Source organism: Gorilla gorilla, chromosome 20 (assembly GCF_029281585.2).
Source record: "Gorilla gorilla gorilla isolate KB3781 chromosome 20, NHGRI_mGorGor1-v2.1_pri, whole genome shotgun sequence".
Classification (NCBI taxonomy): domain Eukaryota; kingdom Metazoa; phylum Chordata; class Mammalia; order Primates; family Hominidae; genus Gorilla; species Gorilla gorilla.
The window spans coordinates 45504489-45528420 of NC_073244.2; the positions used below are offsets into that span (position 1 = coordinate 45504489).

The 23932-nt window shown below is 41.6% G+C and overlaps 1 protein-coding gene across 4 annotated transcripts in view; it reads left to right on the forward strand.

The window, feature by feature from the left end:
• Nucleotides 1-20019, forward strand: part of UBA2 (ubiquitin like modifier activating enzyme 2) — a 41440-nt gene extending 21421 nt beyond the window's left edge. For all 4 annotated transcript variants that reach the window (XM_055368921.1, XM_031004097.2, XM_031004098.3 and 1 more), the window contains 9 exons: nucleotides 757-856; nucleotides 2438-2604; nucleotides 4706-4799; nucleotides 4890-5002; nucleotides 8859-9014; nucleotides 10572-10668; nucleotides 14123-14228; nucleotides 16995-17131; nucleotides 19168-20019. In XM_055368921.1, the coding sequence (XP_055224896.1) occupies nucleotides 757-856; nucleotides 2438-2604; nucleotides 4706-4799; nucleotides 4890-5002; nucleotides 8859-9014; nucleotides 10572-10668; nucleotides 14123-14228; nucleotides 16995-17131; nucleotides 19168-19349 (1152 nt within the window). In that variant the 3' untranslated portion in view covers nucleotides 19350-20019. The remainder of the gene's footprint in view (nucleotides 1-756; nucleotides 857-2437; nucleotides 2605-4705; nucleotides 4800-4889; nucleotides 5003-8858; nucleotides 9015-10571; nucleotides 10669-14122; nucleotides 14229-16994; nucleotides 17132-19167) is intronic.
• The last annotated feature ends 3913 nt before the right edge of the window (nucleotides 20020-23932 follow it).

Genomic DNA, 23932 nt, shown 5'->3' on the forward strand with positions numbered 1-23932 from the left:
TCTTACCTGGTACCAGCAATAAATGTGTTGAATAAATTAATCAACAATAGAAAATGCAGATAAGGAAAAAGAAAAAATATTAAAATCACTTGAAGTTCTAACACATCTTTTCATATGATAGTTTTGCAATCTACTTGTAATGTTTTTGTTTTTGTAATAATTGTGTGTTTGGGGGTTTTTACATTTTATTTTTGTTCGTGTTTCTGTGGGTTATTTTTGGAGGGGAGGGCACATTTTAAAGATATCGCAGTTCAGAATTTCTGTTGTGAAGCACTTTAGTTTAAAAATCTGTATACTTTGTGTGCATGTCCCCATGAGCTTGGAGGCATTGCTGACTGGCATCCCTAGGCTCAGTGATTGTCTGTAGTTGTGCATTTATTTACAACTACATAATGTACGTTTATTTGTATGTGTACATTTATTTGTATGATTGTGCTTCAGACTGATCTTTGGAGCTAAATTTAGGGGAGCTTTTGGAGAGGTGACTTAGGAAGGCAGGGGCAGTTGGCAGTTCAGGGCTCCCTTACTCTGCATTCCTCAGAGCACTTCTGCATTTCGCTGTTTTCAATGTAGAGATTCTGTTAGAACTTCCTTTTACAAATGTTTTTTCTTTTGAAAATTGTTATGCTGCTGGTATATGACACGTATCTTTAAATCAGATTTCATAGTGTAATATAATAGATCAGCAATGACATTTTCTTGTATCTTATCAATTAGGGATTATAGGGTTCATGGGATCTGTCTTTCTTTTGTAAGCTTTTTAAAGATGACATCAGGTATCTGTTGACAATGGACAAACTATGGCGGAAAAGGAAACCTCCAGTTCCGTTGGACTGGGCTGAAGTACAAAGTCAAGGTAAAGAATACATTTTAGTCTTGGAACACCTAAGCTGGAAATATCCTCGTGTAAAGTCTTTGTATAGCCCTGTTGTTGCTTGAAAATGATATGTCTTCATATATTCAAACAGTGCAAAAAAATACGAAGAACAAAAGTCACTGAAGTCCCACACTTCAGAAATAGCCACTAATAACATTTTCAGGAGTGTTCTGGTGGTCCGCCCTATGCACGCAGATGCAGGCATTTGTGTATACACTGCGTAAATGGAATCACACTATTGATAAACTCTGACTTGCTTTTGTCAGTCAGTATAGTTAACTAGTCTCTTATTAACATGTAGTGTTTTTGTATTTTCCCTGAAATAAAGTTTTGAAATCGCTATATATTTATGTATATCTTTTTTTTTTTTTTTTGAGACCGTGTCTCGCTGTATTGCCAAGGCTGGAGCGCAGTGGCACGATCTCAGCTCACCGCAACCTGGGTTCAAGCAATTCTCCTGCCTCAGCCTCCCAAGTAGCTGGGATAACAGGCGTGAGCCACTACGCCTAGCCTATTTATGTACACCTTTGTACCCTTGTGATTATCTCTTTAAGATTTAATCTAGAAACATATTTTTAATTTAAAATTCTTTTAATGTTTAGAAATGAAAAGTTTTTTGAGGCATAGTCTTGCTATGTTGCCCAGATTAGAGTGCAGTGGCTGTTCACAGGCTGTCATAGCGCAAGGCATCCTCCTCCCTCAGTCTCCTGAGTAGCTGGGACTGTATGCAACTGTGCCCAGCATATTTTAAAATTTTAAATGTAGGAAAACTTGTAGTGGCTGCTTTCTCATCCCACTCCCCTTTAACACTTCTTGTCTCTCCTTTATCTGAACTGTATTAGGATTAATTTATGCACAGCAGTATAGCACCCATTGAAACTTAAAAGATCCCGGGAGACTTGGGATATCATTTGGAGCAGTTCTCAACAATCAGGGATAGTTATCAAACATTTAATTATGACTCTAGTAGTGTCCGCTTACTGAGTTCTCATTCTCACTAGGTGCTGGGCCTAATGCTTATTTATCATCTTATCTACATTATATCTTCAAATCTCCCAGTAATCCTATGAGGTACTGAGGTGGTCTTGTACCTTTCCTATCTCAGGTTTAACAGTTGTTTTTTTTTTTGTTTGTTTTGTTTTTTTGAGACAGAGTCTTGCTCTGTCGCCCAGGCTGGAGTGCAGTGGCGCGATCTTGGCTCACTGCAAGCTCCGCCTCCCGGGTTCACGCCATTCTCCTGCCTCAGCCTCCCGAGTAGCTGGGACTACAGGCACCCGCCACCATGCCTGCGTATTTTTTGTATTTTTAGTAGAGACGGGGGTTTCACCGTGTTAGCCAGGATGGTCTTGATCTCTTGACCTCATGATCCGTCTGCCTCGGCCTCCCAAAGTGCTGGGATTACAGGCGTCAGCCACCGTGCCTGGCCCCATGATAATTATTTTAATGGAATTTATTTCATATTTGATTTCTTAATGGTCGGGGATTGAACTTGTTAAACAGAGCACAGTAGAGGAATGATGTTAATTAGTGAAATTTCTAATATATATTTTTTTTCTTTAGGAGAAGAAACGAATGCATCAGATCAACAGAATGAACCCCAGTTAGGCCTGAAAGACCAGCAGGTTCTAGATGTAAAGAGCTATGCACGTCTTTTTTCAAAGAGCATCGAGACTTTGAGAGTTCATTTAGCAGAAAAGGGGGATGGAGCTGAGCTCATATGGGATAAGGTTCGTTTTGACAATGTGTGACAAGTACTTACATGTCAAAAGTGTGTTTTAGTTCTTGAGATGTAATAGAAGCTAGTCATTTTTTGAATATTTACTAGATTTTGAGGAAATATATTGAATTTGGCTTGGATATTTTCAGCTCTAATTGCTGTATGGAGCTGAATTTTCTGTACATGAATTCAAGCAATATCATAAAACTTCATTTGGGATTCTAGTGATGTGTTCAGGGTTTATAATTATGTTGACTAGAAAAATAACGTGAATATATTAAAGTGAAATGTTTCTTGTGTAGAGTAGATGTATTCATAGAAGTCATAAAATCATTTGGAGAAAACATCTCATTGGCCTGATTTGCCCTTGAAAATAGTAAGATTGTCTTTGAATTGAAATAGTCATTACTATTTCAGAGGTCTGAAAGACAGAGCTCTTGGTACAAAAATGAGATGTAATTATTCTTAGAAGTTAAAATCATATTTAATAGTACTCTGCAGTTATGTCATATTTTGAGATTTGATATTATGAACTAATTTTACTTAATTTTAATTGTAATCAGTATTTTCTGTGGCTAAAACTGTTTCATCTCATAAAGCTTGTATGTTCCTGTGGTGGTAAAGATTAGTCATGGGTCTTAAGGCATAAAGGCCAATTTTAGAAACCTAAGAAAAATTTGTGTGTACAGATTTTGAAACTTTGGTTGAATCAGACATCTAAATACACTAAAATGAAGCTAGTATATTTAGATTCTTGGGATTCTTATAAACATTAGTCTCTTGGGTTTTGTGATATTTAAAGGGTAACTTCATATTTTCATTGTTATTGTTATGCTAGTGATTTGGGAAGTTTCATTAGTGCACAGAGGCTAAATAAAGAGCCCTTGGAGTGGGAATTGTTATCCTCTTGAGTAAAGTCCACATGTAATGGGTGTGATAAGACAGCTGCTTAGGGAAGACACTGTGTTGAGTATTCAGTATTCTTAGTCCTCACCACATCTTATGAGATGGGGATATAATTTCCCCTATTTAATAGATTAAGAGATTTTGACTCAGGGAATTTGACTTGCCTGAGGATTCACAGCCAACCAATAAGTACATAAAGAACTATGCTCTCAATATTTTTTCTTCTGTTCTGTGATGCCTCTGAATTTTAGACCAGGGTGATATCTTCTCAGTTCAAAGCAGGAAGCCTTGCTGAAATCTACAGACTAGGATATAGTCTCAGGAAAAATACAAATTGTAACAGGAAAAACTTGGATTGTATTGCCTTATTTGAAGAAACAGCATATATGAGAGAGTGGTGCATATGAAGAGAGTTTGGCAAAGGGGAGTGAAAAAGAGTCATCCAGGTTTTTCTGAAGTGTTAATGAAACAGCTTTTTTTTTTTTAATTGAGACAGGGTCTCACTCTGTCACCTAGGCTGGAGTGCAGTGGCATGATCTTGGCTTACTGCAGCCTCTGCGTCCCGGGTTCAAGTGATCCCGCCACCTCAGGCTCCCGAGTACCTGGGACGACTTTAGGTGTGCGCCACCATGCCTGGCTAATTTTTTGTGTTTTTGGTGGAGATGGGGTTTTGCCGCGTTGCCTGAGCTGGTCACAAACTCCTGAGCTCAGGCAATCTGCTTGCCTCAACCTACTAAATTGCTTGAGACTACAGGCATGAGCCATCATGCCCAGCCTAAAACAGTTTTCTTAAATTGCTCGTCTTTTGGCCCAGGTTCTGTGTTTGTCCAGCAACCTTCTCTTTACTGATGAGTGGACCCAGGAAAGGCTGTCATTGTCAGTGAGTGGAATTGAGATTCCAGTGTATACACTGAGTCTCCGGTGCCTTTGTTTAGGCTGGAGTGAGTTCCTAGAAGCTGGTGATTCTTGGTGTTCTTGTCAGACTCATTACTGGACCAGAGGAGCTGATGATGAGACCCCACCCCCTACTTAACCCACCTCCATGCTACTGTGAGGTCCTAGCTGACTGGTCTTTCCCTCAGCACCCTCTTGTTCTAGTCAAAAGTCTACAGTATTATAAACACGTGAAAGTATTGTTCTGAAAGTAATGCTTCAAAATAGTAAATTTGTGGAGAAACTTGTTAAATTGTTTAAATTATTGGCAGGATGACCCATCTGCAATGGATTTTGTCACCTCTGCTGCAAACCTCAGGATGCATATTTTCAGTATGAATATGAAGAGTAGATTTGATATCAAATGTAAGTTATTTGTACTAAAGTTGTATCACTCAAACCTTGAAGTTGTTTTTTAAACAGTGAAACATACTCATCCTTTTTTTTTTTTCCCAGCAATGGCAGGGAACATTATTCCTGCTATTGCTACTACTAATGCAGTGATTGCTGGGTTGATAGTATTGGAAGGATTGAAGATTTTATCAGGAAAAATAGACCAGTGCAGAACAGTGAGTATTTCTGTTTGCATTTTTATGCAACCCCCCTTAAAAAATCATTAATTAAAAGTACATTAAACAGATAATTTTTAAAATGAAAACAATAAAATTGGTTTAAAGCAATGGAAAACTAATTTTTCTGGTTACCAAGTGAGTGTGTGTTTAAGCTTCCTGGAAATTGCAACAAAAAGGAAAAATTAAGAAGTTGCTTTTGCTTCTAACATTTCCAATTTTACTGAATTCTTGGAAAAATTCATTGTGCGGTCCTTATACTAAGAAGATGTTTCAACTGTTTTTCAATTCTGAGAGTGCTATATGGGTTTTAAAATTTGCTTGGTCATTTTATAGTCCCCTGTTCAGTCATTCTCCTATTGAGTCATTCTTTTCAATTTTATTGTATAGTTTTTGATAATGTTAATGTCTGAGATCTTTATGGGTGAGTCTACTGTCATTTCTGCTATTTCTTGTAGTGATTTGCTTGTATGGTTTATGATTTTTTTTAAACTGAATGTGTATTAGAATTGTGTCTGGTAATTCTTTAGGGACCCATTGTAGATGTATTTCTTCAAAGAGCATTTGTGGTTATATTTGGGTGCTTGGGGCACTGCCAATACAGGACCACTTTTAAATTAGGATTTTCAATACCTATGTATTCAAACCACAAACCTGCACGTGCCCTATGTTATTGTCATGAATTATGTGGGAAGATACTCCTCCCCCTCCACTAAGCACCAAGTTTAAGATCATTTTTATGGAGAAAGTATTTTTCTCCTCTCTTTTCAGGTCCTTGCTTTGTGTAAGGGTCTCCTATTTTAAGAGTTCCTACCTTAGTGGTGGGTGGGGTAGGTGTATCTCTTAAGACTAACACTACTTGGATGTTCTCTTTGGATTCCTTCCTTCGATGTTGTGTCTGCAGACACTTCGCTTTCTTACCAGCTCAAGAAGGCTTCCTAGGAAATACTAGCCAATACTTTGACAGTTGTTTAGGTTCTCCTTTTTATCGTTGAAATAAAAAGACCTGTTTACCTTCAGAAATTTCAAAAAATATCTAGTTTGCAATGGTACTGTTATTTTACAGTGTCATTGATGCACACTTACTTTTTTTTATCTTTTGAGATGGAGTCTAGCTCTGTTGCCCAGGCTGGAGTGCAGCGGCACAATCTTGGCTCACTGCAACCTCCACCTCCCAGGATCAAGCAATTCTCCTGTCTCAGCCTCCTGAGTAGCTGGGATTACAGGTGCATGCCACCACGCTGGCTAATTTTTGTATTTTTAGTAGAGATGGGTTTCACTATGTTGGTTAGGCTGGTCTCGAACTCCTGACCTCATGATCCACCCACCTCGGCCTCCCAAAGTGCTGGGATTACAGGCATACAGGCATGAGCCACTGCGCCCGGCCTTTTTTTTTTTTTTTTAAACTGATGGGGTTTTGCTATGTTGTCCAGGTTGGTCCTGAACTCCTGGGCTCAAGCAGTCCTCCCACCTTGGCCCCCCAAAGTGCTGGGATTACAGGTGTGAGCCACTGCACTTGGCCCGATGCGCTCTTTTTTTCCTTTTCTTTTTTTTTTTTTTTGAGGTGGAATCTTGCTCTCACCCAGGCTGGAGTACAGTGATGTGATCTCGGCTCACTGCAACCTCCACCTGCTGGGTTCTAGCGATTCTCCTGCCTCAGCCTCTCAAGTAGCTGGGATTACTGGCACATGCCACCACACCTGGCTAATTTTTGTATTTTTAGTAGAGACAGTGTTTCACCTGTTGCCCATATTGGTCTCAAACTCCTGGCCTGAAGTGATCCGCCCTCCTCAGCCTCCCAGAGTGCTGTGATTTCAGGCGTGAGCTATTGCTCCCAGCCTCGATGCACTCTTAAAATATTTTATTTTCATGAAATTTCAGTTTGAAGGAACAGAATCAAATTGCCCAGTCTGCCATCTTGATTTAGTTTTCTATTTAAACTTTTATTATATATGTTATATTTTTAATTTCTAAGAACTTTATTTTTTGGTATCTTTTCTTTTGAGATGGAGTCTTGCTCTGTCACCCAGGCTAGAGTGCAGTGGCGCGATCTCAGCTCACTGCAACCTCCACCTCCCAAGTAGAAGCAATTCTCCTGCCTCAGCCTCCCCAGTAGCTGGGATTACAGGCGGGTGCCACCACGCCTGGCTAATTTTTGTAGTTTTAGGAGAGACAGGGTTTTACCATGTTAGCCAGGCTGGTCGTGAACTCCTGACCTCAGGTGATCTGCCCACCTTGGCCTCCCAAAGTGCTAGAATTACAGGAGTGAGCCACCGTTCCTGGCCGATACCCAGTTTTTAAATTATTTTTAAAATTTTTTTTATAGCAGCCTGAAGCTGTAGTATCCCTTTGAGCTCACCAACAGTACTAATTACTGAACTTACTAAAATGTCTGTTATTTCCCATCACATCCTTCCGGTTTCTTTGCCTGCTTAGCTCCATGCCACTCTTGGACTATTAATAGTAATATGTCTGGCCGGGCACGATGGCTCACACGTGTAATCCCAGCTCTTTGGGAGGCCGAGGCGGGCAGATCACCTGAGATTGGAAGTTCGAGACTAGCCTGACTAACGTGGAGAAACCTGGTCTCTACTAAAAAAAAATATATATATATATATATATATATATAAAATTAGCTGGGCACGGTGGTGCATGTTTGTAATCCCAGCTACTCAGGAGGCTGAGGCAGGAGAATCACTTGAACCTGGGAGGCGGAAGTTGCATTAAGCCGAGATCGCGCCATTGCACTCCAGCCTGGGCAACAAGAGCGAAACTCTGCCTCAAGAAAAAAGATAGTAATATATCTGGATTTCATTTTTTTACATTTGCAAATGAATTCCAGCCTGGATTAATGTTAGCCCAGGTATTAATAGTGGTAGCAATTGCTTTTATTATTGTCAGTTTCCCTTAGCACACTTACCTTCCCAGTGAAGCCCAAAATCAAACAAATCTTTCTCCCTCTGTAGCCTGCTTGGCCTGGGCAGTTTGCTTCTAGCCCTTCCACCTACCAGTATTCATTGTACGGAGAAGCTATTTTACAGAGGAGGGCTTTAGTGTCTCTTGAGGGATTTAGTTCTGTATTCTCAGGGGAATCCGTAGAGTACTCCTTTAGAATTCATTCCTCTTAGCAGACTCAACACTACATTGTAGTCACAAGATAAAGGTTTGTGTCTCAGCTTCTTGTCTTCTGACATTTGTTGTTTCTGTTGGATCTTGCTAGTGTTTTCTAAACTTTAGTAGAAGCAGGAGCTTGGAGCTTTTCTTAATTTCAGTGTAATTTGTATATTTGCCTTGGTTCTTAATTATTTTTTTTGTTTAGTATTAGAGAAATGGTAAATAGGTACATATACTGCCAGAAATACATTTTTTTCCCTCATTATATAAATGTTATTCTAATCAGAAAATTTGGGAAGGCAGTGATGTTGATTCTGGACATCTGTGAAAGGCACTATCGTTAACTGGAGAAATTAATGTGTTGGTCTTGTCAGGAGATTGCTTGCTTGATAAGAATAGCCTCAGGGAGGGACACCAGCTGCTGATACAATGATGGCACCACAGATGAACATGCCTGTGCCCTTACTCTTGCCAAATCAGGTTGCAGAAGAACGCGGAGTCTTATATAATACAAGGAGATGTCTTTTCAGCAAGCCTAGCAAGCCTAGCCTTTAGCTGATTAGAAAAGGTTGAAAAACCAGGTTCCTAAAAAGGTCATGATTTTCCTGATCCATTTTGCCATCTGGACGGGAATTTTTAAGTCATTTTTTATTGGATATCTGGTAAACGAGATTTTAGATTGTATGGTGTATAAAATTACAGCACATGTTTCTGATTTCTGCCTGTTATTTCTCCTCCAAAGATTTTTTTGAATAAACAACCAAACCCAAGAAAGAAGCTTCTTGTGCCTTGTGCACTGGATCCTCCCAACCCCAATTGTTACGTATGTGCCAGCAAGCCAGAGGTGACTGTGCGGCTGAATGTCCATAAAGTGACTGTTCTCACCTTACAAGACAAGGTCAGTGCAAGGCCTGGGTCTCTTTTCCTTTTGCTTTTACAGTATTACTGTGATAACAAACAAACACTAGCTACTGATTCTGAAAAGGTCCAACTGCAGAGATGTGTTGCTGTGATTTCCTGGGTTATTTTGCCTTCTGGATTCCTGCAGGCTTTTCTGTCTGTGGTTCCAGAATAAGTGCCTCACATTCCCAGAACGGAGTAGGAGTATTTGACTGGAATCTGCAGCACAGTGGTGGCACAGTATCACAGCAAGCAGAGGACTTCTTTGCTCTTTGCTTCCCAGGCAGTGGGTAAATTCTGTATTTTTTGACAAATAACAGGTATCCTCGAATGGTCCTTACTGTGGCAGTGAGCAGATAAGTATTTGCATGCAGTGCAAACTTTGCATTTCCAGTAGAGCAAAGCCCCAGTTACCAGCTTTGTATTAAAGGGTATAAGTAACTTGCAGAGTTTTGGTTTCTCTGCATGTTGGACAGTGCCCACTCCCAGCAAATTAGGGGGCGTTTGTTATTTCTGAGGTCTGAGTTGAGGCTAAGTGGTGGTACACACTTATCTAATATGACCTGATTCTGATATGGTAAGTTAGTCCCTGAGGACATAGGGCATTTGCACACCTGGATTCACCTCTGGAGCTGAAGCGAGGGAAGAAATGGGGGTTTAGGACATGGTCTGGTCCTTAAGTTCCTGTTAAATTGTCTAGATTTGTGTATTAGGGGAGATTTTCTTTTTTTATGACCCAAAAGTGTCACTTTCCACTTTGGGATCACTTCCTGTTGTTCTCTGGTTGTGACCATCATAATGCTACATATTTACATGCCTCTTGAGAGAGGAGGAAGTGGCCCTTCTCAAATAACAGTGCTGCCTGATAGGGAATGGCCTTTCTTCCAGAAACTGGTTAGGCAGGATGGATTGATTTGAGCTTATGTTTTGGTCAAGGAAGTGGCAGGTACAGCAGTGGGTGGTTGCCCCAGTTTCTTTTCTAGGAAATAATTATCTTTGGTGTCTCCTGATTCTTGAGCTTCAAGGTTATTCCTCTATTTGTAGGATTCTTAGACCTATAGAGAGTTCCTCCTTTTTTCCTTCTTTCTTTTTTAGGAGCTGGTAGGATTTAACAGAATATTATCACTTCTCTAAATGCATGGAACGGGGAGACTTATCTGAGAGTCAGGTTAATGAGAACTGATTCCATCTATCAAACCCCTGCCATTACAGGGTTGGCACAGAGACTGAAATGAAATATGTCAAGTGTGTGTAGCTCACTACCTAATCTGCAGGGAAAGACAAAGTAGCAAGAGCCAGCCAGGGAGTTCCTAGTCCCCTGTTGGGATGAAGTTGGATCTGATCTGCATCAGTGGTCAGATGTAGGGATGGAACTCAGGTGAATCCCCACAGCTTTCCTGCTTGCTCTAAGGGATCTTGAAGAGTGACTTCGCCGGTTTCCAATAAATAGAAGGGGAAAGTAAGAGCCTTTATAGAAGTCTAGGATTTCTTATGATCTTTAATTACCTACGTTAATATTTTGAATCCGTTTTTTTTTTTTTTTTTTTTTTTGTAGATAGTGAAAGAAAAATTTGCTATGGTAGCACCAGATGTCCAAATTGAAGATGGGAAAGGAACAATCCTAATATCTTCCGAAGAGGGAGAGACGGAAGGTATCATACATTGTATTTATTCATTCCTCTCATTGAGGAGACTGCTTGAAGAGTGCACATTAGTTGATTCATTTACTGTATGTGATACTCAGTATTGCAGAGAGTGGCAGTGTTTGGTCATGGAGGTGCTCTTTCAAGGTGACATTGCTGGGGGTCATCGCACTTCCATGTTTGGGAACTCCATGTCAGACATTTTCAGTGACTGCAGTGCTCTTGTCCACTTCCAGGGAACCTCCTTGCCGATATCATGGATCCTGGGAGCTAACCTTGTGATGAGAAGACTGTTCTGTCTGTCAGATCACAGTGGGTAGGGTTCTAAGGCATTTGGAGATTTTTCTCCAAGAGTGGGGAAGCCTTGGTAGCCTGTTCCTACTATATAGCAGAAAGATTATTGAAATTCAGTGCCCGGTTTTGGCTTTCTGATCTTTCCTTTCAAAAGTTCAAGCAGTTCATCCCTTTTGCTAACACATTTGCTATACAGGGTACAATACATTTGATTCTGTTGAAGCTTTCATAGTAAGGATTGCATCGTAGTTATTCCTCCTTCAGACTGTACTCGTGATCCCATACCTCCTTGGTCACTTTTGCAGCTCATTTCTTGAGTTGCTGTTCTCGTTTTTTCCGTGTCCCGGTTTTTGCCAGTGTACTGTTATTTTCAAAGGTTCTAGGCCCTGTGTTTTCCCTGTATATTGACTTAATTCATACCTATTTGTCCATTGGTCATTTATTCATACTTTGTGAGGTCCTGATGGCGATTCAGATGTTAAGCCTTCTTTAAATTCAGGTTTAGTGTCAAGGTTCTTCTTGGTTGTAGTTGCTTGTTGAGAAATTTTTTGGGCTATTAGGTCATGTGTAATTGGAGGCCATGTTTTGGCTGTGTGGTGCTCTATTTTAGGAGTCTACTTGAGTATTCAAGCCTCATTCTAGCCAGCTGACTTTTAAAAAAATGTTTGTTTGTGATTATATGCTGTCCCTTAGTTGTTGCAAGCTCTTTCAAATGCTAGCTTAAAAATGGAAACTGGTCAGGAATCTCAATGGCTTCAGCGTGACCCTTCTGTACAGAATACATGTGGTATGGAGGGTGAGACAGCACTTACCAGAATATGTGTGGAGTCCTGTATGACAGGCATAGTTTTGGGTATTCATAAGTCAGGGATGAATAAGACAAAAGACCTTGGCTTGAAGTGCCTTGCAGCCTGGAAGAAGGGAGATTGTCAACAGCTGGATTGAGCATCGTCCAAGGAAAACTAGAAAGAGTGTGTACACAGTACGAATCTAAGGAAAGTATATTCAGCTTTGTGAAAGGGAGGGGGAGTAATAGGAGAGGGAGTACTCTTGGGTCAGTTTTTGAAGTAGTAGTGAGGACTCCCTGGACAAAGAAGAGAGCATTTAGACAGAATGAACATCTGTCTACAAAGGTGTTAACTTGTGAAACAACCTAAACTGCCTTGGGAGTGGCCTATTATTTGGTTTCACTGGAAGTTGGGGTGCTGAGGGGTTGGCAGCAGTGGTGAGGTTGAAGTCTTTCTTGTCACATGTGCAGTGTGTGTCTTCCTTCTCTCCCTTGACCCCTACCCTCCAGAGGAAGGGGCAGTATTTCACTGCCACCTGCCACCAGGGTTTAAACAGGGGAGTAGCAGGGAGCTATTAGGGAGGAGGGGATTGAGGGATTTTTACTAAGGCAGAGGCAGGTGATAGATTTGAGATTTGCAAAGTCAGAACTTGGAGCCCAGTTGAGGAATAGCATTACAATGTTAGCAGCGTTGTTAGGCGAGCACAAGACTTCACAGGTGATGCTAATTCACCAAAATGTGAACCCACATTAACTGGTTTTCCTTTTGAATGTGATGGTTCCAAGAGGTTTGCAGTCAGTGGAGATGTGTGAGAAGGCTTGGAGGTGGAAATCTGGGTAAGAATGCCAAGGGCATTCCTGGTAGATTAAAATGGTAAAGCAAGCAACAGATCTGGAAAAGAACTAGGAGAAACTGTTAGTATTTTCTGGGTGTCAACGTAGGGAAAGGCTTTCTAAGCGTTTTCCTTATAAACAATGAAATAAATGTTAAAAAGCCAAAAAAAAGTGGGGGGAGACTGAAAATTGAGATTATATAGAAAATTGGGCTTTGTGCGCTGGCTCACACCTCTAATCCTAGCACTTTGAGGGGCCGAGGCGGGCAGATCACTTGAGGCCAGGAGTTTGAGACCAGCCTGGCCAACATGGCAAAACCTCATCTCTTGTAAAAATACAAAAATTAGGCCGGGCGTTGTAGCTGTAATGCCAGCACTTTGGGAGGCCGAGGTGGGTGGATCACCTGAGGTCAGGAGTTGGAGACAAGCTTGGCCAATGTGGCAAAACCCTGTCTCTACTAAAAATACAAAAATTAGCCAGGCATGGTGGAGGGGGGGGGGGTGCATTTAATCCCAGCTATTCGGGAGGCTAAGGCAGGAGAATCGCCTGAACCTGGGAGGTGGAGGTTGCAGTGAGCCAAGATGGTGCCACTGCACTCCAGCCTGGACAACAGAGTGAGACTCTGTCTCAAAAAAAAAAAAAAAAGAAAATTAGTTAGGCATGGTGGTGCACACCGGTAGTCCCAGCTATTCTGGAGGCTAAGGTAGGAAGACTGCTCAAGTCTGGGATGCACTCTGGCCTGTGCGACACGGTGAGACCCTGTCTTAAAAAAAAATTGATTTGAATGGGGAAAAGTTTTCAGAATTTCTCAGTTTGGTCCCCCTGAAGTAGTTTCGGTAGTTAAGTGTTTTAAGACTGAATTCCCAGTGTTTTAATGTTTTAGGGTGCTAGGGCCTCCATAACAAATACCACAACCCAGGTGGCTTAAACAACAGAAATTTATATTCTCACAGTTCTGGAGGCTGGAACACCAAGATGAAGGTGCTGGCAGGTTTGTTTTATTTTAAAACCTCTCTCCTTTGCTTGCCGATAGCTGCCTTTCTGTTGTGTCACATAGCCTTTCCTCTAGGGGTGCACATCCCTGATGTCTCTGTCCAGATTTTGGGATTGATTGATTGATTGACTGGAGACAGAGTCCTAAAAATTTTTATTGCTGCTCTGTTGCCTAGCAGGCTGGAGTGCAGTGGTGCAGTCACACGCCTCACTGTGTAACTCCTGGGCTTCAGGAATCAATCCTGCCCTGGCCTGCCAAAGTGCTGAGATTATAGATGTGAGCTACTGTGCCTGCCTTCCTCCTCCTATAAGGACATCAGTCAGATCAGATTAGAGCCCACCCTACTTGCCCCATTTAAATTTAATCATTCCTTTAAAAAGTCTTATCTCCAAATACAGTCAGATTTTGAGATACTGGGGATTAGGGTTTCAACCTTTGGATTTTGGTGAACGGGACACAATTCAGCCCATAACAGAGGTTTAGCTTTTTAAAAAATGAACCTGACTGCTCTATGAAGATGTAACTGAAGTATCTAAATTATTCACGTTTCCTAGCTAATAATCACAAGAAGTTGTCAGAATTTGGAATTAGAAATGGCAGCCGGCTTCAAGCAGATGACTTCCTCCAGGACTATACTTTATTGATCAACATCCTTCATAGGTAAGAGCTATTAATATTTTAATTGTAAGAAATTATTTGAATATATAAACTTTAGACAAAATGGAGGAAAAGTGTTTTCTTATCCTTAAACCCTGCTGTTCATTTGAAACTGTATAGTACATTTGGTTGAGTTGGTCACTGAGTTCCGTGATGTTTGACCTACAGAAAAATTTGAGGATTCAGAAATTGGCGGGGTGTAGCAGATCACCTGAGGTCAGGAGTTCAAGACCAACCTGGCCAACACGGTGAAACCCCGTCTCTGCTAAAAATGCAAAAATTAGCTGGGCATAGTGGCAGGCGCCTGTAGTCCCAGCTACTTGGGAGGCTGAGGCAGGAGAATCCCTCGAACCCGAGAGGTGGAGGTTGCAGTGAGCCGGGATCGCGCCATTGCACTCCAACCTGGGCGACAGAGTGAGACTCCAACTTAAAAAAAAAAAAAAGAAAACCAGAAATAAAAGAAATAAGCAAAAAAACGTTTTAAGAGTAACTGTCATCAGTGGTGGCTGATCAGAAAGACCTAGAGTCCAGGTGTTTGAATAGTTTAAACAGAGGCAAATTCATTGTAGTAATTGAACTGGAATAAAATTATTAATTATTTTTCAAGGTTCTCTAGAAAAAAGAAATATTTCTTCCATAAAACAAATCATTTCGTTTGTGATTTTGTGGCAACAACAAAAGAATATTGGGAATTGTCTGCACTGGCTGGGCATGGTGGCTCACACCTGTAATCCCAGCATTTTGGGAGGTCGAGGCGGGTGGATCACCTGAGGTCAGGAGTTTGAGACCAGCCTGGCCAAAGGCTGGTGGTGGCGCACACCTGTAATCCCAGAAATTTAGGAGGCAGAGGTTGCAGTGAGCCAAGATTGTGTCATTGCACTCCAGGCTGGGTGACGAGCAAAACTCCATCTCAAAAAAAAAAGAATTGTCTGTACAGATTCCTGAGTCTATAGCACAGTTAAGATAGACATGGCCCCCTATTCTGATATATTCATGTGTTGACCAGGGTGCATTTTTGTTCATGATCATTGACATGGTGGAACTGTGCCTGACTTGAGATTTATGGGTAGCATCTAACAAACATAAAGGGTTTAGTGGTGCTGCCACCTGCGTCCAGTTATTTTGTCAATATTTTCATGAGTATACAAACATGCATAGTGTTGGTGTGGTTATTTGGAGAGAACTACATTTCATACTTTGTTTATAAAAAGCATAAAATGACAGGAAGGAGGCCAGGTGCGATGGCTCATGTCTGTGATCCCAGAACTTTGGGAGGCTGAGGTGGGTGGATCCCGAGGTCAGGAGTTCAAGACCAGCCTGACCAACATGGTGAAACCCCGTCTCTACTAAAAATACAAAAATCAGCTGGGTGTGGTGGCATGTGCCTGCAGTCCCAGCTACTCAGGAGGCTGAGGCAGGAGAATTGTTTGAACCGGGGAGCCGAGTTTGCAGTGAGCCGAGATTGCGCCATTGCACTCCAGCCTGGGCAAGAGAGGGAGACTCCATGTCAGAAAAAAAAAAAAAAAAATGACAGGAAGGACTGAATGTGAGTTATTAGTAAGTAGTGTATTTCACAGTTAGATAATGGAGTCAAAGTGGTCCTGCTTCAGTTGGACACTAGATGTAAGTGGCATGCTTGTTTTCACTTGTGAAAGAAAAGTGGAAGGACATGTACAATAAAGTGGAAATACCACATGGTATCTAAAAGAGGAGGCATAATTAGGGTTTTTAATCATATTTTTTAGCTCTCTGGGAACAGAACCCCACTCCTTAAAACATGTGTGTCTTTTGTTTGACTTAAATGTTTTTGATGTTTTTGGGAGTTCATGTACAGAAGCATGGTGTAGCTTGTAAAGATGGGGGGACCCAGAAATCATGTAGTTCTGCCCATAAGACACCACATTACTATAGTTAAGATCACATTGTAGGCCAGGCGCGACGGCTTACACCTGTAATCGCAGCACTTTGGGAGGCTGAGGCAGGCGGATCACAGGCTCAGGGGTTCAAAACCAGCCTGGCCAATATGGTGAAACCCTGTCTCTACTAAAAATACAAAAAAATTAGCCGGGTGTGGTGGCGCGCCTATAGTCCCAGCTGCTTGGGAGGCTGAGGCAGAAGAATAGCTTGAACCTGGGAGGCAGAGGTTGCAGTGAACCGAGATCACGCTACTGCACTCTAGCCTGGGTGACAGAGTGAGACTCCGTCTCAAAAAAAAAAAAAAAAAAAAAAATAGAAAGAAAAAGATCACATTGTAAGTAGAGGATGTAGAAATCTTTTTTTGGCATCGTAGCTGAAGAAATAATGTCCAAGAGTTGCTTTAGGCCACCAAGCTTTGGACCCAGTTTTATGCTTTAGCAATAAAAGTTATTTACTGTTTTAAAGAAACAAAAAACCAAAACCTTGCCCTGATTTGAAAGTGCATGTAGAGTTTTTGATTATCACAGAAATTTGTTGTGTACCGTCTTTTTTATTATAAGTTCAGTGCTTTGAAAATTAGACTCCAAGGTGGGTATGGTTGGCTCATGCCTGTAATCCCAGCACTTTAGGAGACCAAGGTGGGAGGATGGCTTGAGCCCAGGATTTCAAGACCAGCCTGGGCAACATTATGAGACCCTATCTCTAACTTTTTTTTAAATAAAAATTAAAAAAAAATTAGAATCCACATATTTGGTGTGTACATAGTGTATGCTTTGAGGAACAACAGGATTTCTCTGGTGCTCCTTTGCTTTCTAAATAGTCATAGCAGTGACCTGTGTGATTCTCCTACAGTGAAGACCTAGGAAAGGATGTTGAATTTGAAGTTGTTGGTGATGCCCCGGAAAAAGTGGGGCCCAAACAAGCTGAAGATGCTGCCAAAAGCATAACCAATGGCAGTGATGATGGAGCTCAGCCCTCCACCTCCACAGGTGAGTATGGCCCCAGCCAGCAGGTTGTTAAATACCCACCAAGCAGAAGTAAAAACAAACTGATTATTAGGAACATTGACCATAAATCCATAAAACTACTAGAGGTATGTATTGGTTTGGTATTGATTGTTGTAATGGAGCTTTGAATTTATGAACCATGAAGACATTTAAGGCTGGGTGTGGTGGCTTACACCTGTAATCCCAGCACTTTGAGAGGCCAAGATGGGAGTATTACTTGAGGCCAGGAGTTGGAGAACAGCCTGGGCAACACAATGAGAGACCCCCATCTCTACAAAAAAAAAAAAAAAAAAAAAATTAACCAGGCATGGTAGCATGTACCTGTAGTCTCAGCTACTCAGGAGGCTGAAGTGGTTCACTTGAACCCAGGAGCTCGACACTGCAGTGAGCCATGATCGCACCACTGCACTGCAGCCTGGGCAACAGCAAGACCATGTCTCAAAAAAAAAAAAAAAAAAAGTCATTTAAGGCCTAGCATGGTGGCTCACGCCTGTAATCCCAACGCATTGGGAGGCCGAGGCGGGCAGATCGCCTGAGCTCAGGAGTTTGACAGTAACCTGGGCAACACAGTGAAACCCCATCTGTACTAACAATACAAAAAATTAGCCGGGCGTGGCGGCATACGTCTGTAGTCCCAGCTACTCGGGAGGCTGAGGCAGGAGGCGGAGGTTGCAGTGAGCTGGGATCGCGCCACTGCACTCCATCCAGCCTGGGTGACAGAGCGAGACTTCCAGCTCCAAACAAACAAACAAGTCATTTAAGACTGGGGGAAATTCTTATGGAAATTTCTTACAGAAAATAGGAACACTTTGTTATTTTTTGTTAATTGGTTTTTAACAGTTTGAAATGATAGTTTACTAGTGCACAAAGTCAGCCTATGTAGTAGCAGGTTGGGGTTTTGTATGCTTGTTTTAAGGAGCAATAAATCCATGCATCTGTCTATTTTGAGTGAACAGGTGCTTGTTAAGTATGGAATTTAGGCATGTTAGAGTTTTCTTGTCACCAGTATGACTTGGGTATAGTCCTTTTCCCTGGATTTTCAGTGCTGGTGCTTGGTATTTTTCCAAATAACTGATTGTTTACTGTATTCTGATTTGAATATTTACTCCTCTCCCTTTCTTCCTTTAGTTAGGAAACTAAAGGTTACCAGATTTTTACTTCTTTGTTTTCATTTCTTTGACCCTATGTCTGTGGCATTCTTTGGAATATGTTTACTCTTGGCTCTAATGTTCTCTTGAGAATTTTGGAGACGAACATTGAGATTATGGCCTGGGTCATTGGTTCATAACCTGTTTTTTTCCCCTCACTGAAATTAGAAAGGTCCATCATCCTCCTTTGAGGAAGAGACTATCTGGTAGATTTTCCAAAATCATAATTTGAAGTGTACATTTATTGATTCTCTACTTTGGGTAGGTTTCCAAGGTTACAGCCATGAGTAAGATAGGTATTCTGCCTTTGATTTTGTTGGACGAGGAGATAAAACCACCTTTAGTATCAGTTCTGCATTGGGGATGGTTCCTGGCTTCATCCTCTGCTACTATGTAAGCTTGGGAAGTCATTCACTGAGTTTCCTTTCCTGGAAAGCAGATAATCATGTGATCTTCTTTATAGGGTTGTGATGATTAAATGAGTTGTCATATGCACAGTGCTCAGAACAGTTCCTGGCACATTGTAAGTGCTGTATTGTTGTTGCTATTGTTACCTCTACTACCATTATTAGAATATGTACCCTCTGCTTTTCTATTGGAGAATGTAGAGGTAGAATCAAGGATGTGTAATGAGTCCTTTGAGTTACATAATGCTTGTCACAATTTTTTGTTTTGATTGGAAAATAAATAGGTTCTTATATAAAACATTTAAAACAGTATGGAAGTACATAATGTGTAAAGTGAAAATGCAGCCATTCTTAAGTCTGGTGTGTATTAGAAGAGTCACCTTTCAATTATAGAAAATACTGGTGAGCACAGGTAACTCCCACACTTTTACCCATTTTCTTTTTTCCTTTTTTCTGAAATAAGCTCAAGAGCAAGATGACGTTCTCATAGTTGATTCGGATGAAGAAGATTCTTCAAATAATGCCGACGTCAGTGAAGAAGAGAGAAGCCGCAAGAGGAAATTAGATGAGAAAGAGAATCTCAGTGCAAAGAGGTCACGTATAGAACAGAAGGAAGAGCTTGATGATGTCATAGCATTAGATTGAACAGAAATGCCTCTAAACAGAACCCTCTTACTACTTAGTTTATCTGGGCAGAACCAGATTGTTATGTCCTTTGTTCCAAAGGGAAAAAATTGACACCAGTGACTTGAAAATGATTCTGCTCCCTTTGAAAGCATTCATTTTGCTAGAACTGTTAGACACATTGCAGTATGCTGTATTGAAAGTAGGAATATAGTTTTAAAAACCCTTTGAACAAAGTGTGTGCATAACCAGTCATGAGATAAAACAACACAATGCATGTTGCCTTTTTAATGTAAATACCCTTAGGTATCATTAATAGTTTCAAAATATTGTGGTTTAGTAAAGTTGATACCTGGTTATAAATATTATGCCTTTATTTTTGGCTAGAAGAAGAATTATTTTTAGCCTAGATCTAACCATTTTCATACTCTTAACTGATTGAAACAGATTCAAAGAAGTATCGAGTGCTATGCATTGAAACTTGTTTTTAAATGTTAAATGGCACTATGTATATTAATGTAAAACAATGTTAATTTACTCAAGTTTTCAGTTTGTACTGCCTGGTATGTCTGTGTAAGAAGCCAATTTTTGTGTATTGTTACAGTTTCAGGTTATTTATATTCGATGTTTTGTAAAACTCAAATAACGACTATACTTATGGACCAAATAAATGGCATCTGCATTCTTGTTACACATGCCTGCACAGTTTCTGTTTCTGCTGCCTTATATCTACTGCAGGAATGTCAAATTCTTTCCATTAAAAAAAGAACTCGGTCGGGCACGGTGGCTCATGCCTGTAATCCCAGCACTTTGGAAGGCTGAGGCAGGTGGATCACCTGAGGTCAGTAGTTCAAGACCAACCTGGTCAACATGGTGAAACCCCATCTCTACTAAAAAAAAAAAAAAAAAAAAAAATTAGCCGGGCCTGATGGCAGGCACCTGTAATTCCAGCTACTCAGGAGGCTAAGGCAGGAGAATTGCTTGAACCCGGGAGGCAGAGGTTGCAGTGAGCCAAGATTGTGCTATTGCTACTCCAGCCAGGCGTTGAGTGAAACTCCATCTCAAAAAAGGTTCAGAAGATCTCTACTGTTTGCCAAAGACGAGTACTTTCTTTTCTTTATTCTTGGAGACTTCACATGTAGGAAGAGTACTTTCTAAAATAAAGCTCTTCCTGCGTGTGGTGGTGGTGCACATCTGTGTTCCAGCTACCCAGGAGGCTGAGGCAGGAGGATGGCTGGAGCCCAGAAGTTCAAGGCCAGCCTGGGTAACATAGCAAGACCCTGTCTCTAAAAAATAAGTAAATAAAAGAAAGCTTTTAATGGCAGTGGGTTTTTTGTTCGTTTTTGAGATGAAGCCTCACACTGTCATCTGGCCTGGAGTGCAGTGGCGTGATCCTGGCTCACTGCAGCCTCCGCCTCCCGGGTTCAAGCAATTCTCCTGTCTCAGCCTCCCCCGTAGCTGGGATTACAGGCGCCCTCCACCATGCTCAGCTAATTTTTTGTATTTTTAGTAGAGATGGGGTTTCACTATGTTGGCCAGGCTGGTCTGGAACTCCTGACCTCGTGATCCACCTGCCTCAGCCTCCCAAAGTGGTGGGATTACAGGCGTGAGCCACCGCGCCTGGCCTAATGGCAGTGTTTTTAAAATTTGGATTGTCAGCAGTTGTCCTTTGTTGAGAAAATGTGTGACTTTGCCCAAGCTCAGTAACTTGGAGCCTTGAATTTGAGATGCTGGAAAGGGAGTCCTTCCTCCTTTCTGCAGTGTTTGTCTGGGTTGTCCCCTAGTTTACCAAAGTCCATTTTGAATGTACCATCCCCAGCCCAACTCCAGCCTACAGATAGTGCCAGACTGCCAGTAGGTGGAGTAGCACTGTCTTCCTGGTCCCGGACCTCAGAGGGCTTTGCCTGTTAGGGTACTCTTATCACTCAGAGATGAGCCTTGAGTTTTCAGAGAACAGAAACGCATTAAGCTGTTTCCCCTATTGTATTCATGTGCCCTTTGTGTTTCTGGCAATAATTTATTTTATATTTCAACTAAATTTTAAATTTCTAATTCATGTATTGTTCTACTTTGTGTAATTTGTACTGTACCATTCAGCTTATTAACCATTACTCCTTGTTTTCCACGATTTGTAAATTCAGCATGTAATCAGAGCTTTCAGAAAAACCATGTTGAAGACTGGGTGTGGTGGCTCACACCCATAAGCCTAGCACTTTGAGAGGCTGAGGCAGGAGGATCGTTTGAGCCCAGGAGTCTGAGACCAGCCTGAGCAACAAGGCAAAACCCCATCTCTACAAAAAATACAAAAAGTAGCTGAGCCTGGTGGCACTTGCCTGTAGCCCCAGCTATTCGGGAGGCTGATGGAGGAGGATCGCTTGAGCCTGGGAGGCGGGGTTTGCAGTGAGCCAAGATTGTACCACTGTACTTCAGACTGGGTGACAGAATGAGACCCTGTCTCTGAAAAGAAAAAGTCATGTTGACTAAGACTCAGCCTTCTGGAGCCCCAGAGTGGAGTGACTTTCACCTGTGAGCTTCATCTGCCTTTAGGTTTTTAGAAGGTGTTTAATTTTCCTCCAGAAAATAATTTGAAACTTAACTATGTAATATAAAATGAAATATCTTAGGATGCCGTCTCACTCTTCAAACTTTTTGTTCTGAAAAGCTCTCTAGAAATTTGATTTTGAAATTCTGTCCATTCTTACACATCATCCTGCCTGCCTTTATTTTTGCAGTGGTGCCGTCATAGGTCACTGCAGCCTTGACCTCCTGGATTCAAGCAATTCTCCCTCCCCAGCCTCCTAAGTCCCTGGAACTGCAGGAGCTCACCACCATGCCCAGCTAATTTTTAAAACAACTTTTGTGGAGACAGGGTCTCCCGTTGCCCAGGCTTGTCTCCAACTCCTGGCCTCAAGCGATCCTCCCACCTTGGCCTTGCCAAGTACTGGGATTACAGGCCCTGAGCCGCGTGCCCTGTCCTCACTCTGCTTTGTAGACACAGTTAACAATGTGTTTCTGATATTTTGTGTATGTTCTTTTGTTCTTTCCTATTTGAATGTATAGTGCATGATAAGTGCCAGTTAGGTCTGCGGAGTTGTTTCTAATTTGGCAGACCAGTGTTTTTCATCTTTGCATTAACTATTACTACCTTTTTCAGCAGGTTTGTTAGGAAGGCAGGTCTGACTACTAGTTGCAGGGATCCTGTACAACTAGACAGTGAACCAAAGCAAATCCAAGCTTTCCCTAGGTGCCTAGAGGGTGGAGACACTTCAGATCTTGTGTTGTATTCATGGTTTTTCCATGTAAATTGTCTCACCAGCTGGGAGCTGGGAGTAGGGCTTGCAAAGGGAGTTTCCTCAACAGCTTCTTTTCACCTCCAGCCTGAAATATGGTGTTGACAAACTGTCTTCCAGCCTCACTTGGAACGGTGTGGTGACAAGTTTACCTAGGGAATCCATTGTCCTGAAGACTACTGGCTGCTCAGCATGTGCCATGAGAGGTTCCAACATTTTAACCCATTAATGAGATAACTGACCAGGCAAAGATCACTGGATGCCAAAACCTTTCAGGTAAAAGGCTGCTGAGGAACAGAATTTTAGCACAACACTCAAATGTTGCTGCACAGGTCACTTGCAAAAGGAAAACATCAATCTTTACTTATTTTAGAGAGGGGGTCTCACTCTGTCCCCCAGGCCGGAGTGCAGTGATGTATGTGATCACAGCTCACTGCAGCCTTGACTTCTCAGGCTCAAGTGATCTTCCCACCTCAGCACCCCCGAGTAGCTGCAGGTGTGAGCCACCACGCCTAACTAATTTGGAAAACACCAGTCTTCACAATGGACAGATCTGACTGCTGCCACCATACTCAAGTGATCAAACCTAGTGTCACTTCTGGGACGGCCTGATGTTTCTGTGCTTCCTAAGATGATACCAAGAACACAGCAGTATCTCACCAAGAAATTGTTGACTGGAATCTAACCAAGCATCTAGACCTCCAGCTGACAGGAAATGGAGAGGGGGTAGAGGCACAAGTTAACATTCAGAAACAATCAGGTGAGCAGAATATGTGTGATATTCCATAACTGCCAGGGCTCTTCGGTAAGTGTCATTTCAAAAAAGGAAGGAGTAGGCATTCTGGGTTAAAAGACATTTAAGAGACAACCCAATACAATGTATGAATAATTTTTTTGCATCCTAGTTCAACAAAATAAATGACTGTAACAATTTTTGTAACAATTGGAAATTTGAAAATGGAACGAATATAGGTAATATAGAATTGTTTTCTTCAGTACGATAATGTGATTGTAATTATGTTCTTTTTAGTGTATTATGGGCAAAGCTTCAATACCAGCAACTTTTTTTTTTTTTGAGACGGACTTGCTCTGGTGCCCAGGCTGGAGTAGAGTGGTATAATCATAGCTCAGTGCAGCCTCAAACTCCTGGGCTTGAGCGATCCTCCTCCCTCAGCCTCCCACGTAGCTGGGACTGCAGGTGTTATGCCACCACGCCTGGCTAATTTTTTCAATTTTTTGTAGAAGGGGTTTTGCTCTGTTGCCCAGGCTGGTCTGAAAGTCCTGGGCTAAAGCGATCTTCCCTCCTTGGCCTCC